General features: G+C 38.5%; 1 protein-coding gene across 1 annotated transcript; it reads right to left on the bottom strand.

Moving 5' to 3' along the window:
- Nucleotides 1–1,104: 1,104 nt before the first annotated feature.
- Nucleotides 1,105–19,593, bottom strand: LOC103193158 (cytochrome P450 2K6-like). The gene is made up of 9 exons (XM_007936285.1): nt 19,408–19,593; nt 16,558–16,720; nt 13,129–13,278; nt 10,148–10,308; nt 7,845–8,018; nt 6,867–7,008; nt 6,093–6,277; nt 2,796–2,937; nt 1,105–1,292 (listed from the first exon to the last, which is right to left on the bottom strand). Exons 1-9 carry the CDS (start codon nt 19,591–19,593, stop codon nt 1,105–1,107), a joined length of 1,491 nt encoding a protein of 496 aa, XP_007934476.1.
- Between the last annotated feature and the right edge of the window lie 538 nt (nt 19,594–20,131).

Below are 20,131 nucleotides of genomic sequence, written 5' to 3'. Positions count from 1 at the left end.
TTTGACTTTGAATTTATAATTAAGTGATATATTATTGAACTCCAATTATGTGGTAAGTGCAACTCAGAAAATGCTTATGTTGAAACAATAAATTAATATTAATGGGTCTCATTTATTTTATCATTTATATTTTCATTTGGTTCAACTAAGAAGGCATGGAATCTTAGTATTCATTCCTTATTGATTTATTTTAGTAAACTGGAAAATACTGGATTGGGGATCATATATGAGCAGGAGAATCACTGTTGATGATTGTGAGGTACGTTTAATGTCATAAAGGCCAAAGATGCTCTGTGTCTCGGGAAAACTGACAATGACTTCTTTATTCTGCTTATAGGGTCCATTGCAGGAGCTCTGGTAGCATAGTGCCTAAGGCACTTGACTGCTAACCAGAAGGCTGGTGGTTCAAACCCAGCAGCCACTCCTCAGAAGGAAGGTTGGGCAATCTACTTCTGTAGAGATACTACCTCGGAAACCCAAAGAGTGGTCGCTATGTGTTGGGTCCGACTCGACGGCACATAACAACAACAACAGGGTCCCTTGCATGTGCCTTCACCGGACCTTCACTGGACTGAACACAGGGATATGGGATCTACAGGTTCACATTTCAGTTATGTGAAGAGCAGGAGCATTCCCTTTTTGAAAGCAGGCCACCTGTTATCACAACCAGTGATTTATTATTCGGTTATTGTACACAGAATGAGACCAATGCTTTATGTTTAGTGTGATTGTCACTTAACAGTTGAATCTTCTTTAGTGATAACTATTGATCAATTCTTGGATTTTCACATGCCTTGGAGGCACACACAGTTTCATGTGTGAAGGATGAAGACTTAGAGCATTGAATAAAGTTCTGTGTGTCAAATTCTCTTTTCATCTGTTCTGTCTTACAGAATGGCAGAAGGGAGGTTTGTAGCACAGTGATTAGCTTGGGAAGGCAATCTGATCTGACCTGGGAACAATGTGTGGGTGGGACTAAGGACTGCTTAAATAATGCAGAAGTACTGGCAGAATATCCTGGCTGGCAAAATGGAGGATAGAGAAGTTTGTATGAAAGAACGAAAGATAATGCAAAGGCCTGGAGCTGCAGAACCCATGCAGAGCCTAGGCCTGGGGCAGAGCACATATCTTGTGAGGTATTGGTAGAGTGGTGAAGCCAATGTCAGCGGTTAGGTCCAGGTCTAGATGGGAGACTCCAGGAGGTGGTTGAAAGGTGAACTTCTGCATGAGACTGGTAAAGAAAAGGAAAAGCTCCATCTTGGCCAGTGACTCACCAGCACACATCCGCCGACCTGCAGACATGGACCAGCTGGGTTTTAGAAAGCATCAGCACAAAGGTCTGAAAAACAGTCTAGACAAAGGAAAACAACAGATTTCTTTGACTTTGGCATGCTTGGGCCAGTCATTTAACCTCTTCTGAGATTCATGGGCTCAGTCTCTCAGTTTGTTGTTAGCTGCTGTAAAGATGGACTCCTACTCATGGTGACCCCATGCCCAACTGCACAAAACACTGGTCCAGTGCTGCACCATCCCTGTAATTGGTTGTCAGTCACACCATTATGATCCATAGGGTTTTTCATTGGCTGGTTTTTCAGGAGTGGGTCACTAGACCTTTCTTCCTAGTCTGTCTTAGTCTGACAGCTCTGCTGATACCTGTTGCAACACACAAGCCTCCACTAGCAGACAGGTGGTGGCTGTGCATGAGGTCCTTGGCTGGAATCAAACTGGGTCTCCATGATGGCAGTCTACCACTGAATCACCGATGCTTCTGAAGTTAATCCTCTGAATTTCAAACCTTACACTAATAGAAACTCCTCCCCCATCCCCACCCACCCAGTGAAATAAATCCTAAGGGAAACACTGGTATTTACACACATGAAAGCAGAGCTTCTCTCATTTAGGAGAGGTGGGCTGCCCACTATCTCCTTACTTAACCTCTTCAAAAGAGCTCTGGTGGCATAGTGCCTAAGGCATTTGACTTCTAACCAGAAGTGTGGCAGTTCAAACCCACTAGCCACTCCTCAGAAGGAAGGTTGAGCAATCTACTTCCGGTACGTGCCTCGGAAACTCAAGGAGGGGTCGCTATGAATTGGATCCAACTCCATGGCAGTAAGTAAGTAACCTCTTCAAATCCCAAGGCTTTGCTCTAGCCTCAGCCACAGGAACCTTCAAAGATTCCCTCAGAAAGTGTTCCAGTGCTTAATGTGGTATACCAAAAACCAAAATTCATTGTTGGTGAGTCATTTCCAACTCATAGCATCCTTTAAGACAGAGTAGAAATGTCTTATAGGATTTTTAAGGCTGTAAATCTTAGGGTTTTTTTTTTAAAGCTCTACAGAAGCTGACTGTCACATCTTTTTCCTGTGGAGTAGCGGGTAGGTTTGAACCACAGACTTTCTGGTTAGCAGTTGAGTGCTTTTAATCAGTGCACCACCAGGTCTCCTATGTTGTTGTTGTTGTTATGTGCCGTCAAGTCATCCCTGACTCATAGCGACCCCTCCTTGGGTTTCCGAGGCAGTATCACTACGGAAGTAGGATTGCCCAACCTTCCTTCTGAGGAGTGGCTGGTGGGTTTGAACCGCCAGCCTTCTGGTTAGCAGTCAAGTGCCTTAGCCACTATGCTACCAGAGGTCTCCTACAGCCAATTTAAAGACAAGGGAATGACCTTTTCCACACTGCCAAATTTTGAAATTTAGGGCCGCATGGGAAAGTACACAGCTTTTACACAGTTCTAAGACAAGGCCATATCTCTCCAGATTTTTCAAACTTAGCCTTTCTCAAGTTAGATACCTTACCCAGCGAAAAAGGTATGAAAGCATCTTTCTTGATAAATTTTCCATTAGGGTTGAGGAAATGCTCAGGATTAAATGCATCTGGCTTCTCCCACTGTGTGTGATCCCGAAGTACTGAGGTTAGCAAGATGATGACCTCAGTGTCCTAGAAATAAAAATGCTAGTAACAGATTATTAAATTCCTTCCTAAGGTTGTAGTTCTTTAGAGATATATTGTGACTTCAGCTGGCTCTGTTACAAAATTAAAAAGGTGAAGGTGGAGATGCAGCCAGGCTAGAGATTCAGTGTGTTATACTCACTTACTTGAGTGAAGTTTTATTCAGTACTGACCAAAAAAGGAGTCACTGGGTAGTGAAAACCTTTAATACTCACAGCTGCTAACCTGAAGGCTGAAAGTTTGAGTCCACCCAGAGGTGCCTCTGAAGAAAGGCCTGGCAATCAACTTCTGAAAAATAAATCATTGAAAACTCTGTGGAGCACAGTTTTACTCTGATACACATGGGATTGCCATGAGTTGCAGCCAGCTTGAACCAGCAACTGGTTTCACCAACTAAAAAAGGTTTAAAGTTTAATGATTATTTCAGGGCAATAGTTTCAGTGGTCTATCCAGAAACCAAAAATATTCTCTAACGTCTTAAAACCAAACAATAGTTTAGCTTAATTAGTAAAGAATGAATGCCTTGAGCATTGTGCTCTTTTAAGAATTATCTATATAGGATCAAATTGACAACAGCAACTACAGAGATTAGATGGGAACCTTAGGAGGCAGTGAGTTTGTTATTGGGGAGGAATAATCCAAAAAAGGAGGGTGAGAATTTTTGCACAACTTGAAGGATATAATCAATGTTACTGAATTGTGCATGTAGATATTATGGAACTTGTGTGTTCTGCTGTGTATATTCTCAACAACAACAACAAACATAAAATGAATTATTGGAATAAAAAAAAGCAAAATCCATGGATATTAGACTCAAAACTGGGGACTAATTCTTATTTAGTTGTGTATTTTCTCCTTAATGTTTGAATGATACTGCATTTTGATAAATACCATATGGTAGTTCGGTTTATGTGTCACCTTGGCTGGGCCTGGTTGAGTGGCTGGGCAGCTGGTGGTAGTTAATCCCCATGAGGAGACTGGCAATCAACTCCATGGTGAGATCTACCACAAGCAGCTGGGTAGCTGCCTTAGGGAATGTGGTATGCTTCCTGTATTTAAGCAGAAGCCTTGGGAATGATCTCTAGCCTATGGCACACTTGGACCCTGCATGTAGCCCTATCATTGCTCAGCAGCCTGCCATGCTCTGCTGACCTTGGGACTTTCAATGGACTTAAGTTAATGGCCTGCCGTGTGGTTTGGTAACATCAGAACTGTGCCTTTTTACTTGTCAATCTTGGGACTTCTCAGCCTCAGCAGCCAGTGGCTGTCTGAGTGAAGAAACGCCTCCAGCTCCAGTGGGCCAGGAGCTGTAGGTAGAGCTGGACCCCAAGGTTGAGGGGCTTTCACCCAGCCACTAGAGTCTGGCACTTTGAACTTGGACTTAAAGCCTCCAAATTGTAAGAATAAATTCCTGTTTGTTAAGGCCATCCCATTTGTGGTATATTTCTTGTCAGAGCGGCACTAGGTAACCAGAATATCCCATTTTCTAAATTTGTATGGTGGGACTTAATAGCAAGCATTTGGTGACTGTGAGCATGGCATGAAAGGATACACGCAAGAACCTTGTGCAGTTGCTGGCAGGCTTTGGTGCTCAGTGAATGTTTGCTTTTCTACATCCATGGGCTATCAGAGTGGACAAGTTAAACAAAACCTGTTGTCATCTAATTGATTCCAACTCTAAGAGATCCAGTAGAACAGTCCCATAGGGTTTTCAAAGCTGTAATTTTTACAGAAGCAGACTATCTCATCTTTCACCCACAGAGTGACTCGTGGGTTCAAATTGCTGACGTTTGGTTAGCTGCCGACCACTTAACCACTGCACCACCAGGGCTCCTTTAAGTGAAACAAGCCCACCAAAACAAATTCTCAAAAAATAACTTAGTCCCTCCCAAAACTTGCCACATGCTCTGAAACAAATTAGACCCATACAAGGAAAATCATTTTAATTGGAAATGTGTATAAGGAAATGTGTTTTGAGCACTAGAAACAAAAGCAAAAGGGAAGAAAAAAAAGAAACCACTAAGAGTAGTATTTACTACTTCCCCTTGGTTAGTAATCCTAGCTGCCTCTTTAAAAAAGGTTTGGAATACTGTCATTGTGGTTAGCTATTTTATAATATGCACTTGTATAGTCTTCTGAGTTCCCAAAAAGCCAATGACTAAAGTGTTCTGCTTTTATAAATGTATCTTTAATTTTTTAACAATTATGTATACTGGCATTAGACACTGACTTTCTCATCTTCAGACCAACTATGCTAGAGTATTTCCATTTCACAAGAGAGGATTGTGAGGTTCAGGAAGGTTGAATAACCTTCACCCTGGTAGGTAGATAGATCTGACTATGAGCTCCAACATGACACTCTGCTGACTCACATCCTGATAGAAAGCCAGAATTAACATCTTGCTGCTATGACTACTTCCTTGATGATTTCTATATTGCTTGTTGATTTTTGTTTTTCATTTGGTTGTTTTTGTATCTCATTTGCTAATCTAATTAACCAAGTCTAAGAGTGTGCTGCATATGTGCTGAGAATATGCATTCCAAAATAAATTTAGCCCTCCCCCTTATTCACAGGGTATTCAAAGGATAGGAGGTGTTACTGTGAGCACACTTGACCTTATGCCAATTTACGCTTTCACTTTAGTTTAGGAAACATCTATCCACACTTTCTCAGTTTACTAGAGAATTTCAGAGGGCCTGTATCTAGGTGCTTTATTACTGGGAACTCAAGAGGGCATGACATGTTTCACTGTGAAGAGGGAAGTGAAGCATGGCAACACTGCTGGAGGGAAGCTGTGTGGTGAAAGGTCAGGGCCTGTAAAGGATGACACACCCTGACTGGTATCCTGAGTCTCTTCCATGCTAAACTTCCAATCCTGGCAAATGATTTAAGTTTTCTGAACCCCAGTTTCCTCAAAGATACAGAAGCATACTAATACCCTATAAAATTCCACAGAGTAATTGTTATTACATACATAGCACAGAGGCTGTGCATTGGAACATAAGAAGGGAGGGAGGGAAGAAAGAAGGAAGTAAAGAGAGGTAGCTAGGATTGTCTTTGGCAGTTCATTTGAGCACTTCTGTGATTTTGAGCAGGTGATATTTAGTCCCTCTTGTCTCAGCTCCCAGTCCTATATACTTACCTTTGGAATAAAGTAATTTTTAAAGGTAACATTTGTGGTGGTTGCGTGGGGTAAGCCTGTGGGCAGGATGTTAGCGAATCTCTGTACTTCGTGAATCACAGCATCTGTGTATGGCATTTGAGTTCGGTGTGCAATTTGAGGCTGGGCTGATCCGATAACTTTGGTGATCTCATCACAGACTTTTTCTGGATAAAACAGAATTTAAGTATTTAAAATCTGGGATGAGAGGGGGTGTTGTAACAGTCTTCCTCACTTTCTTTAAATATGAAAGTCAAACAGTGCTTTCTGAATCTCTGGTTTACCTTTTCTCTGCAGCGCTTCTACTCCCTAGGTTTTATTCCTAAATTTCTCTGGGAACTCGCATGTAGTGATGTCTTCAGACCTTCTCTGGGTGCTTAGAGAACAAACTCAACTTTCTTATATCCTAGAAAACTAGATACAAACTCTCCTTATAGGTACCCTGTGTAGTTATAGGACATCCCTGCTGGCACAAATGGTTTGCATTCAATTCCTAATGTAAAGGTTGGTGGTTTGAACCCACCAAATGGCACCACGGAAGAAAAGCCTGGAAACCTCCTTCCATAAAGACAATTGCCCAACAAATCTTATGGAGCAGTTCTACTCTGTAACACATGGATTGTCATGAGTTGGAATCAACTCGTTGACAATGGGTTTGGGTTTGGTTTTAGTGCGGTTATAGAATTCTGCTTTTAGTCCAAAAGATTTCAGATTTCTCTCTCCTTCAGGCAATGCTGTGAATCTTAGAGGACTTACTCTGGACCTCAGGATACCGCATCATAAGCAGAATGCCCCAGCGAAGCGTGGTGGCTGTGGTCTCTGTCCCTGCCACAAACAGGTTAGCAACAAGTGCCACCAGATTGTCATCACTGAAAAACTCAGTAGATTTATCTTTCTCCTGAAAGAATGAAATGAATCATTACTGATGAAATAGGCATATGTTAAAGATCATTAGAAATAATTTGAATTTAAAACAAAAAAACATTGGATTATGCCCTTAGGTCCACTGGGATTTTTTTTTTATAATGAGAATGTTGTGGAGAATTTTAGGATAAAACACATCTTGAGTTCTAATAATAGTAAATAACTAGTAATAAGGAAGGCTATTTGCCATTTCGGAAGGTTAGATATTTCTAACTGAGTGATTAGACTATCCCAACATTGATGCTTTATATTGGTATTTTAAAGAATCTTTCTTGGGATTGCCATGTTTCAGGATGACCAAAAAGAACACTAATTCCCTAAATTCTCCTATCTTGGTATGTTTTATATGTCCTGTTTTTCCCAGAGAATGGTAATGAAAATGGTAAAAAAAAAAAAATATTCTAGAATGCAAATGTAATAAATGGAGAGAAATAACTGAAGATGATTTTCTTGGAGTATACAAATTTAACATTATTAATCAAATCTAGTTATCATTCATTCATCTTTGAAAGTGATGTGTTTTTTTTTTTTTTTATTTTTTTGTTTTTTACTGCATATACTATTAATTAAACTAAATATTAAGCACTAGGCTAAGGGAAAGGAGCTCTGGTGGTATAGTGGTTAAGGCATTTGGCTGCTAACCAAAAGGTCAGTGATTTGAACCCACCAGCCTCCCCATGGAAGAAAGATGGGCCAGTTTGCTTTTGTAGAGATATATAACCTTGGTAACCCAATGGTCACTATGTGTTAGAATTGACTTGATGGCAATGAGTGAGAGGCTAAGGTAACCCCTGAAGAAAACATCACTACCTCCTGCTGTCTGACCAAAAAGACATCAATGAGACTTCTTGGATCATTTTTGTCAAGTTTATGACGGTGATCTAGGAAAGTCATCCTTATAAAAGAAAATAATTCATCTCTATTCCGGAGAACAGTCTTGTGAGTTTGTAGGAGGAACCCCAAAACTGGAAACATATTGAAAAGCTGAAAGAATAAAGAGCCACAAACAAATTAAATATGCACACATACTGCTTGTGATCATACTAATGACACCATTGTTTTCGAAAGCGTTGAAGAAATAGCATCTCATACCATTGAAATGAATTACCTTAACTGACAATGGCAAACTGAACTAGACGATGAAATTTTGTCACTTATCAGAACTAAGTTAGGTAAAATGAATATTGCTATGGCTTATAATACATTCTCTGTACTCGGAGCACCTTTGGATATGTTGCTTGTGGCAGTAAATTTCCTTAGAGGCAAAATGGGATAAAAATAGTTGTATTTGCTATAAATCCAAGTGTTTTGCAATATCCCAAGTGGTTCCAGGTAAACAATCAAACTATTTTAGCTTTACATAATAATAAATTCATCAGTAATGTTTTCTGTAGGATCAAAATACTTTTTAATTCTTAACAAGACTTAATATCTATAGATCTTATATAGCAGTTCCACTTAATCTAATATCCACTGATCTCTAAAAAGTCCAGGAATAGCTTCACTGTTTGCTAAATTTTATGTATTTACTGTGTATTCATTTTTGTGGAGAGAGTTTATACATGTGGGCAGGAATCTGACTCCCCAAAATGTTCATAAAGCCCAGGATGACTTAGTAAACAGCAGAGATGAAAGGTCACTCCTAAAATTAGACATTATAGTTGCATATTCCAGTGTTCTCAAGAACTAATAGTTAGAATAGACCAGCATTTAGAGTAACAGAGCTTAAATTATTCCAAGGTGAAACAATATGATCTTATGCCAGTGGTGCTAATCAAAACAAGAACTAGTTGACAAGGTTCTTTTTCCTACATCTCAGAAGATAGTAACTCTATCACTCATAATTACAAAATAAAATTAAATAAATAAAACTGAACTGAAGTACTATTATACACATGCATGGCTCAGAATAAATATTGAGATTATTGTATTCAACATTTTGTTGTTTTTTTTTTTTTTTTGTAGTTGATAGTCTTACTTCCTTAAAATTAACTCTCATAAGTGATTTTAAGAAGTTCTGGTGGTGTAGTGGTCAAAGCATTGGGCTGCTAATCAAAAGTTTGGTGGTTTGAAACTACCAGCCACTCTACAAGAGAAAGATGGGGCAGTCTGCTTCCCTAAAGATTTACAGCCTTGGAAGCCCTATGGTGTAGTTCTAGTCTGTCCTATCATGTTGCTATGAGTCAAAATCGACTCAATGGCAGTGGGTTTTCTAATTTTTAGTTAGTGCCCCTTATTCATTCATGTGCTTATTCTTAATTCTATGCCTTTCTAGTGGTATAGGTAAAAGATGGGTGGCAAAAATTATGAGAATTTCTAATCAGGTAATGAACTTTTTATTGGTGTTATCACAATAAACTCACTGCCGTGGAGTCATTTTTCTGTCTCATAGTGACCTCTTGTTGGGTTTCCAAGGAGTTATCTCTATAGAGGTAGATTGCCGAACCTTCCTTCTGAGGAGTGGCTGGAAGGTTTGAACCGCCAGCCTTCTGGTTAGCAGTCAAATGCTTTAGGCACTATGCCACCAGAGCTCCCATGTAAAATATTTGATGCAGTACTTTGTGGTGGAAGAATGATCAGATCTGTAAATCAAGCAAGCTTGTCACACCTCCTTCAGCCTATACTCCGAATGTTCCAGAAAGTTTCATTTTCTTTCTTTTTTTTAAGCTTAGTGGTTTTTCCAGTTACAGAACTTAAAATGGATAAACAAGGAGGACAAAACATCACTTTAAGAAGACAAGAATCCTAGGATTATATTTTGCTGTAGCTTGATGACCGCTTGAGATATCTAACACAGCACAAGCAGTGCATGGTCTTAGGGTGGCAGCCTGCTGGGGGCTGCCCTGTGACTGACGGGATGGAGCACAGCAGGACAGGAAACTGCTGCTGCATGAATGCTAGACAGATGTGTGGTGGAGGGTGCGCTGCGCTGCCAGTTATCAGGCCTCTCCATTCTTTAATTTGAAGAGTTGGTTGTAGCAGAGACTGGTGGCTCATTGAAAGTGTATTACTTTGAAATGACAATTTTCTAATAAATGCTTGTTTACAGTCTTTTGAACAATTTCTTTTGAACCTGAGAGAAATGAAAAGTGAACAAGAAAAGATAGAATTACCGTAATTCCAGGACCTCCAATGAGTTTCACATTTTCACCAATCAAGGTTAAGAGTCTCAGGAACTGGGGGTCTTGGTAGTCAAACCGTTTCCCAAGCAACACAGACACAATGACGTTAGCAACAGAAGCATTCATTACTGTTTTGATCTCAAAAGGCTTTCCTAGAACATAATTTATTCATCAGGTTAGACATATTCACATAGACAATTAAGTCTGTACCATACTGATTGGTACAGACTGTAAAATAAAGCATTTCACAGAAGAAAAAGAATTAATGATCATGCATTTCAAAGATAGTGATACTTGAATGAGCTTTGAAAAACACCCAGAAAAACAAAACAGAAAACAAACCCATTGTCCTTGAGTCCATTTAGACTCATGGCAACCCCATGTGTGAGAGTAGAACTGCTCCATCAGGTTTTCTTGGCTGTAATATTTCTGGAAACAGATTGTAAAGCCTTTTTGCCACTGTGCCACTAGGTAGCTTAGAACTGCCAACCGTTAGTAGTTGAGCACAAACCATTTGCACCACTCTGTGACCTGGTCAAACAATTACCATAAAGAAAATGAAAAGTTACATGTCAAAGAAAACCAGCACTTGACTCAGTTAAGGAAATAAAAATGTTGCAGATGAGGGGAAGTTTAGAGTGTTTGTGCCTGTGTGTATGTTTTTTTGGGGGGGTGTTTGTGCATAATATCTGGGAAAACATCTTCTCAAACTGATAGGCTGCATTCAAATTTAAAAATGGACACCTAGATGATTAAAGTGATTCTACTTTAAATAACTTCATCTAGTTTCTTGTTTCACTCTCTTCTGTGACTGGGTCGTTTTTCTCAGCATCATTGAACACTACTTAGATTATTAAACACTTATCAATGGGTAAGCATTTATTTATTTTAAATTTTTATTGTGATTTAGGTGAAAGTTTACAGAGCAAATTCATTTTCCATACAGCAGCTTACGTACATTTTGTCTCATGACATTGACTGCAGTTTCCCGCAATGTAACAGCATCCCTCCCACTCCCTCCCATAGTTACCTCTTCCCTGTGTCCTTCCCTCCCATGAATTCCTGCTCCCCTCCCCTCAGCTGTCTCCCTGTGCTTACACAGCCCTTCCATTCTCCCTTGATTGATCACTCCAAGGAGTGTATCTACCTAATGTAAATGTTTAGCTCATATGCCTGTCTTTTGTTTGTCTGGAAGCCACAAGAGTGGGTTCAATTTTGGACCTGAAGGGCAAGTAGGGGCCATAGTCTCAGTGGTTCCACAGGCTCTATAAGACGAGCAAACCTTGTCCTTTTATTTATTTTTTTTGGGGGGTGGTGAGCATTTATTTTTAAATGAAGAACATTCTGTCTCCAAGATTCACTGTTGACATCAGCTCTCTTGCTGGAAACTTAAGGGACTGGAAGCCTGAGCCCTCTGTTTCTCTTCTTCATTCATCCCCAGTTTGTGCACCATTGATCATTTCTCTTGATGTTAATCTATTAGTGGAAACAGCATTCAAATAAACTCATTTTTAATAAGGAATGAGCTCAGCTTTATAAGAAAATGAGTAAAACTCCTGAGATAAAAATTTTTGTATTATTCATGTAGCATACTGATACATAGAATGTGGAAATAAGTACAGGTATGGGTCACTTAATATCCACTACCCCTTCTGTGAAATAGGAAGTTAAGCAATTTGGATGTTTATAGCAACCCCTCCTTGGGTTTCCCAGGTGATATCTCTATGGAAGTAGATTGCCTAATCTTCCTTCCCAGCATTGGTGGTGGGTTTAAACAACCAGCCTCCTAGTTAGCAGTCAAATGCCTTAGGCACTACGCCACAAGAGCTCCCAATACATACAGGGGGTTCCCTACAATTTGTAGTTAAATCGCCTTAAAACCTATTACCTTAAAACCTAATGGGAGCCTGCCAAAGTCTAAGAGCTGTATTCACTGGATACAGGGGACCAGCCTTGCTTAGTGTGAGGCTGGGCAAGTAGGGGCAGGCGGATCGGGACTTTGCGCATGTCAAGGCACAGGATGGGAGTGGGGGTGGGGGTAAGGTGGCACGAAGAAGTGGCCCCAGGGACCAGGTGTGCAGATGCCAGGGGCACAGCAGCAGCCACCAACCTGTTAATGCAGCCATCCGTGATCACGTGCAGCCACCACTGCCGCCTCCTGGAGCAGCAGCCTGAAAGCGCCCTCCTGCGTTAAGGGAGCACAGGAGTGGTGGCAGGCACCAGGAGTGAAAGTCTGAATGGCTGCTCCGCAGGTGAAGGAAGCCAGGAGGAGATGCTGTGGGGACTGGAATGTGCCCAGGATCCCCACGGTTTGTTCAATCTGGGCGTTAGTCTTTAAAACCAATGAGGCGAAATAATAAAAGGAGAGCTGCTTTCCCTTAAAACAAACAAAACACCTTATGAGACCACAGATATTATGCCCTTCGTTGGTGCAAGAAAGGATGTTAAGTGAGGCATATTATTTAAAGAAACATGCCCATTACCAAGGAGTTGTTTTAGATTAAGGAGGCAAAGAAATACGACCACTGAATGCAATGTAAAGAAAATACTGGATTTTCTTTTGAGATAAAGGACGTTATTGGGACAACTGTTACATCTGAATATGTGCAGATTTGATAATAATTTCCTGATTTTTGAAAATGTTACAGTGGCTTTGTAAGAAAATGTTTTTACGTATTTTAAGAAAATACACTGAATTATTTAAGGATAAAAAGACAGCGTGCCTGTATGTATTCTCAAACCAATAAAAATAATTATATTACACACACACACACACTCAGAATGATAACATGAAAGAAAGCAAGCAAACCTCAAGTGTAGGTATTTGGGGAATTTGATTGCTGGGAATTCTTTGCATAATTTTGGAATTTTTCTACAAGTCTAAAACTAGGTCAAAATAAAGAATTAAAAAAATACCTTTGGCTGACTTCTTTCTTATGAAAAAAAGATGTGGTTTTCATTGTTCCACTCACCTCTCTGTGACTTGAAGTTCTGTATGAGATGCTGGCATTCCTCTATAATTTTGTCTTCTATGATCCTTTTGCCCATTCCAAAATTCCTTAAGGTGGTCAAGCTGAATCTCCTCATAATTTTCCAGGTTTCACCATGAGAGAAAACAATGCCTTATAATGGGAAAAAAAAAAAAAAAAATTATCACCCCAAGGTTTTTAAAATTTAATTTAATAAGACATTCTTAATTATCTATAATATGCTTACATCATGCTAAGTATGGTAACAGAATTGATGAACAGTAGAAAATGTAGTTCTTTTTGTCAGGAAAAAATGCACTCTGCTAGATGTAAGAGAACTCAAGTAAAAAATTAGAAAGAAATAATTACAAATAAGTGTACTCAAGCCTCTACATTAGTAGTATAAATACTAATTCCAAGAGAGACATATATATTGTTGTAGCACATAGTAGGTACTCCATAAATATTTATTGAATGAATGGATGCGTGAATTTGTGAATGGCTAAAGCAAACTAAAACATTAGTGTCAAATATATTATTCAGTCAAAGAAAGTTTTCTAGAAGAGTTGGGGCATATCTCAACACTTATTATAGAAAAACAAGGGAAGACAGGATTGTGAAGTTCATCCATATCTCTCAATGGTGGAATTTGTGGTAAGAGTGACATTATTCTTTGCATTTTGGTTCCTAGCCTGAGCTCTTCCTCCATTTGCATTTTTTCCTTATTTCTCTATGGAGGCACAAGAGATGGGAGGAATTTCAGAGTTTGACTGATAACCAGAAACAGGAAACTAGAATAGACCAGGCAATCTGGGTATTAGAAATGAGGCAGTAGCAGCCTTGTTAGTCTTTACATAAAATTCAAAAGGAAGGGATAGATTTTCCAGAGTTGCTGTTGCTACCTCATATCTGCTTACATTTTCTTTTGAAATGATCCCAGTGAAGAGTTAGATTCTGCTTGCACTGAATGTAGGTATATTAATATATTCATACTAATATATATTGAATATATATGGATATAATATTATTCTGTTACTAGATAATCTGATATCAAATTTTTGGTTTTTCAAATTATCTCATCTTTGTATTTATAAGTTTGTACTTTAGTGGCTAAGACACTTGCCTGCTAACCAGATGGCTGGCGGTTCAAACCCACCCAGCCACTCTTGGGAAGGAAGGTTGAGCAATCCTACTTCCGTAGTGATGTTGTTGTTGTTATGTGCCGTCGAGTCGGCCCCGATTCATAGCGACCCCTCCTTGGGTTTCCGAGGCAGTATCACTACGGAAGTAGGATTGCCCAACCTTCCTTCCGAGGAGTGGCTGGTGGGTAGCATAGTGGCTAAGACAGTTGCCTGCTAACCAGACGGCTGGCAGTTCCGTAGTGATACTGCCTTGGAAACCCAAGGAGGGGTCGCTATGAGTCGGGGCCGACTCGAAGGCACATAACAACAACTTTATAATTACTATATTGCTTTATCAGCCACTCCTCGGAAGGAAGGTTGGGCAATCCTACTTCCGTAGTGATACTGCCTCGGAAACCCAAGGAGGGGTCGCTATGAGTCAGGGCCGACTCGATGGCAAGTAACAACAACAACAACATATTGCTTTATAACAGCTTAAAGAATCACTGAATCTTTCAGAGAACATTGACAACCCTGTGTTCATACAATTGTGAAGAACATTAATAGCATAAGGAATTGGCCCCAAAGTTCTAAATATATTTAAGTTATTCAACACAATAATTTACTATTATTAAGGTGAAGCAAATAATACTCCAAAATGTTTTTATGGGTAACAAAAATATTAATTTTGTTGTCTTTGAAGAATTTGCATAAAGTATGCTTATACTTTTTTGAATAGTTTTGAATTACTAGACCGGAGGAAAATGCAATCACTTCTCTCTTTGAAAAATATTCCTTTATGGTTAAAGCCCTCAACTGCTAGTTAAAAAATTGGCGGTTCAGATTCACCAGCCACTCTGTGAGAGAAAGTTGTGGTAGTCGATTTGAATAAAGATTATAGCCTTGGAAACCCTATTGGGCAGTTCTACTCAATCCTACAGAGTCACTATGAGTTGGAATCAACTCGATGGCAGTGGTTTGGTTTTTGATTTGGGTATGCTTAGTAAAATCACTTAAAAAAAATGTTGTTGTTATGTACCATCGAGTCGGCCCCGACTCATAGCGACCCCTCCTTGAGTTTCCGAGGCAGTATCACTACGGAAGTAGATTGACCAGCCTTTCTTCGAGGAGTGGCTGGTGGGTTTGAACCGCCAGCCTGTGGTTTGTAGTCAAGTGCCTTAGGCACTACACTACCTTAAAAATAGTGCTTGATTTTTAAAATGAATGATTTGTTTGAGGAAAAAATGATAAGACTTGATACAGATAAATATTAAAATGATCTTGTGCCGAATCATAAAACCAGTCAGTAATATTTAAGTTATGATGGAAGACAGCAGAGATGTCAGAGACAAAAGGCAGGAAAGTGTCTCACTTCTAGAAAGGCGGAGAGGGTGGAGATGAGTCCTGAAAACTACAAACCACGGAGCTTGAAGAGACTATAGTTTCTCAGCGCTGATTTCATGAATTGTGAATGGGAGTTCCAAGAATAAGAAACGTTCCAAGGACAAATAAGTGTAGAAAATGGACTGAATAAAATTATACAGGCTATTGTTTTTCCTCACAGAGTTTAACATGCAAATGTTCACCATGAATCTAAAGAAAGGCCTGTAATATGAAGTATTTCTCAAATTCACTTCACTGCTACAGCTTTTTCTCAAAGGCCGTCTACTAACATCTTGTGGAACTGGTTTTTTGAGGATGATAGTGTGGGATTTTTTTTTTTTTTTTTAAGGCTGTTGTACCAAAAAGGCTTTGTGATATTTACTAAGAGTGAATATTAGTTTACTAAAAAAACAATTAGTGTCAAGGTGAAATAATTCCCATTTTTAAAAAGCTGTTAGATAAGTGGAATATAATCAAAATAGAGTTTCTAGATTTCACCAAGGCTTTTAACAAAGATTCATGAACAAGGTGTCAGTTGAAAATATGAGTCAGTGTATTTTTCACCCAAAGTCTGTTGTTTCATGATCTATGTCCACCATTAGACTATGAGGTCTTCGATTCGACAGCCTCTGTTTCCTTGTCTTGGTATTTCTTTGGCATCTAACACCATACCTTCCATCTATCAAAAGGTTAATTGTTTTTTATAAGAAATAGTTATCATGTATGATAACAATAAAAACCACAAAATAGACATTTTCTCCTAAGTAACTCCTTGTTTCATTGAATTAATCATTGAATTCAAAAATATTTGCATAATATACACTGATGAAGAAAATTAAACTATGAAAGCTATTACATAAGAGAATACAGTGCAAATGATTTAATAATTTTAATCACAGGGATATATTTTAAATTTAGAGTTTATTACCTTTTCCTTCAAAAAGTCTGTCAAATATAGGTACTTGAGATCGCTCTCCAAATTGATCACCATAATTAACCAGAGCATCTTTCACTGTCTCGTAGCCAGAGAGCACCACCACCTTCCTTGGTCCCATTTGAATGCTGTAAATGGAGCCATATTTCTGGGAGAGCTTAGATGCATAATAAAAAGAGAAGCAATTCAAACATTATTCTGTAACAAAAAAGGAATCTTGCCTTGATATTTTGTAATTTAGTTAATATCGACAAAATAACCAGTTCTATGACCTTATGGGATAAGAATAATGGATGAATTCATTAAGGATACTCCTGTGGCTGTTATACCTGTTTGAGCCATAATTATTATGATCATTTACGCTCCATTTTATTTGAGATTTTATAGCAAAATTACTCTGCTATTATGGAATCAATTCGTAATTTCTCCCTGTTATTTTTTTGTTTGGTCTCAGAAAACACTCAACCAGGACTCTGGGAGACAGAACTCTTTTTGACCACCACTCTGATTATCTGACCACACTTGACTATCACACTGATGCCATATTTTTTATGAGTGTTATGACAAAAGCAGGCTCAATTTAGTTCTGGGTTTTTCTGTGACACTTAATAATAATCCCATTTTCTTTGTGAATTAAGATATAGCAAAGCTAACATTCATTGACTATATTCCCAGTGCCCTTATATCCTTCAGTGCACATTACAAACCAGTGAAGTAGATATAATCATCATTTTGTAGCATAGACAAGGTCTTATGGTAGCTTTAAGAAGTAAAAGTGGTGATAATTACCAAGGGTTAGCATTCAGGCTGGCTGGCTGCAGAGTCTGTGGTCTTAACCTGACAGGTCAGGATGGAAAACGAGAAGGTGACTCCTAATGTTTGTTTTTTTCAGAAATATGACCTTAGAAAACATCATTAGAATAAAATCAGGAACTAGAGAAGCTCTCAAAGATGGGAAATCAATGTAACTAAGATAAAATTATAGAACAGTAAAAAGTAAATGGAAATTTGAGGCTGTGAGGACTGAGATACTCAGATGAGAACTATTACATATATTTGGGCAATAATGGCAAGTGTCAGGCAAAGAAAAATAATCAGAGAGATAAATTTCAAGATAAAATGGTAGAGAGAAATTGGAGAGAAGAGGGAAAAGGATATTTCATAGGTGGAATTAGCACAGAACAATGGGACTGAGGTGAAGATGAAAAACAATGAAAGAGTGAAGAGGTCGGCTGGTTAATATGGAAGGGAATAACCAGAATGCTATGGAAACAAGCAGATGCTGTTGGGGGACATGGACTTAGATGGAGGACCTTATTGAAAGATTTTGCTCTTCCAAGGAAATAATCTGTCATGTGACCTTAGATGTAGGAGAAAGAGCCATAAAAAAAGTATCAGAAGAGCAGAGAACTCAAGTCTTGGTTTTCTAATTTCTTAGTAAGTAACTTGATAAGTCACTTAATCACTGTGAGCTACACTTATCTGCAAAATAGAGATAAAAATATTATCCCCATTTACCTCCCACTGTGGTTGTTAAAAGGAGCTCTGATGGTATAGTGGATAAGGCATTGGGCTGGTCACTTGAAGGTTGTCAGTTCAAACCCACCGGCTGCTCTGCAGGAGGAAGATGAGGCAATATATTTCCAGAAAGATTTATAGCCTTAGAAACCCAATGGGGTGGCTGTGAGTCAGAATTGACTCTATGGCAGTGGGTTTGATTTTGGTTTGGTGGTTGCTGTGGGCAAATAAAAGAGGTTATTCAACCTCCTTTGGGTCTTGGTTGTTGTTGGTGGTGGTGTTATGTGCCGTGGAGTTAGACCCGACTCATAACGACCCCTCCTTGGATTTCCAGGCAGTATCACTACGGAAGTGGATTGCCCAACCTTCCTTCAAAGGAGTGGCTGGTGGGTTTGAACCAGCAGCCTTCCGGTTAGCAGTCAAGTGCTTAGGCAGTTTCTTCATTTTAAAACAAGGAGAATAATAATAATACATAACTCATTGAATTATTATGCAGTTCTTTCAAATATAAAGTTCAATACAAATGTAATGTGTTATTGTACATCATTCACTTCTCTTCAGTAAACCTCCCTTAAGGATTTTCAAACTAAGAAGCTAAGTTAGCTATGTTAGTTAAGTTAGTAAAACTAACTTCAATAATCTGCCCTTAAACTTAAAAACAGAAATTTATGGCCAAATACCACAAATTTCCAACTCTATAAATATTCATCTATTTTCTTACTCTACAATCAATAACTATAGAATTTTTGAAGTGGAGAATTATGTCAGAGAAATTTGGTTCAGTACTTGATCCAGTTCTGCAACTGCAGATGAAGAAACAAAAATAGAGGCTAAATCCTTATATAACTACACAGGTCTAATAAATGATAGACCAAGAATTAATAGTAGACCAATTTTCTGTCTCAATTTCTGGACTCTTTTGATTGTGCCTTTTGAATAAATACACCATTTTGAGTAGTTAACTAGAAGTCTCTAGACAAAGACTATTATCACAATTCAGTTTCTTAGCAGTAGATTATTATAAGATAAAATGTAGATCCAAAATGACTGAGACAAAAGTTATCAGTCATAAATATTCCATAGTAAAAACGATTTAAATAATAAAAGCACATTTACTACATGCATGCATTTTGTTTTGTGAATGTAAATTAAAGAGCAACTAAGCTTTCAATTTAAAACAGCTCTACTAATTTTTAATTCTATTTTGTTACCTCAATATACAAATATGAACCACTTGGAAATACATCCATGCTAAAGATCCCATGAGGGCAAGAATGATTTAGAAAAATATAAATATGTATGAAATAACATTTTATTTTCTTTTACCTCCAGCATGGTTTCATATGGCCTCTTCAGATTGAGGATGTGCAGATTTCCAATAACTGGCAACGTCCTGGGTCCTGGAGGAAAATTCCGCTTAGGTGTTTTAGCCATGAAAGTATTAATATTTAAAATAGAAATAAGAATCAGGATCAGAATTGGAAATATGGCAGAAAAATCAAATCCATCCATTGTCTTTAAATAGAACTAGTGATTAAAACAATAAAGATCTTTGTGATTGCCACCAAACAGAATCAGTGGATTCCAGTCCAAGTTGAAGACATGAAGGTGTTGCTAGTAATGTTTACCCTACTTTTTAGTCTACCATCTATTTCTTAATTAATGTGAATTAAACCCTACACTGCTTCTCTTGATTGTTTGAACTCCTTTCTCCCTTTTCAGTTCTTTGTTCAATCTGTTTTATCCAATAAAGACTGGAAGGTTTTTTTTTTTTTTTTTTTTAATGTAGAACAGGGATTAGTCTTAATCTTTCAGAGAAACAATACAACATTTTATTCTCAATGTGAAATTTATCCTTTTGCAATACAATTAATTCAATTGTTTGCTAAGATATACCATGATCTATGGGCAATTGGTCAAATACCAGGTTCACACCAAGAATTTCGAGGGTCTTATAAAATGAGGAGCTCATACCCTTGCACTTCCTAAAAGAATCTCAGAGCAGGATTTCAATGCCAGGCCTAGGGTACAGATTTTAAAATTAATAAAT

Source organism: Orycteropus afer, unplaced genomic scaffold (assembly GCF_000298275.1).
Source record: "Orycteropus afer afer isolate SDZICR_OR568_19922 unplaced genomic scaffold, OryAfe1.0 scaffold00034, whole genome shotgun sequence".
NCBI lineage: Eukaryota > Metazoa > Chordata > Mammalia > Tubulidentata > Orycteropodidae > Orycteropus > Orycteropus afer.
Note: the sequence above shows the minus strand (reverse complement) of the source record. Positions and strands in the feature narration are given on the sequence as shown.

Bases quoted from the DNA above. Each gene is read 5' to 3' on its own strand.
- LOC103193158 (XM_007936285.1), bottom strand. From the start codon at position 19,593: ATGGATGGATTTGATTTTTCTGCCATATTTCCAATTCTGATCCTGATT. The intron at 8,019-10,147 runs GTAATTCTATCT...TTATTCTTTCAG, and splicing joins TTGGAGGTCCTGGAATTACG to CTTTTCAATATGTTTCCAGT. The intron at 2,938-6,092 runs GTAAGTATATAG...TTTTATTTCTAG, and splicing joins AAAATTACTTTATTCCAAAG to GACACTGAGGTCATCATCTT.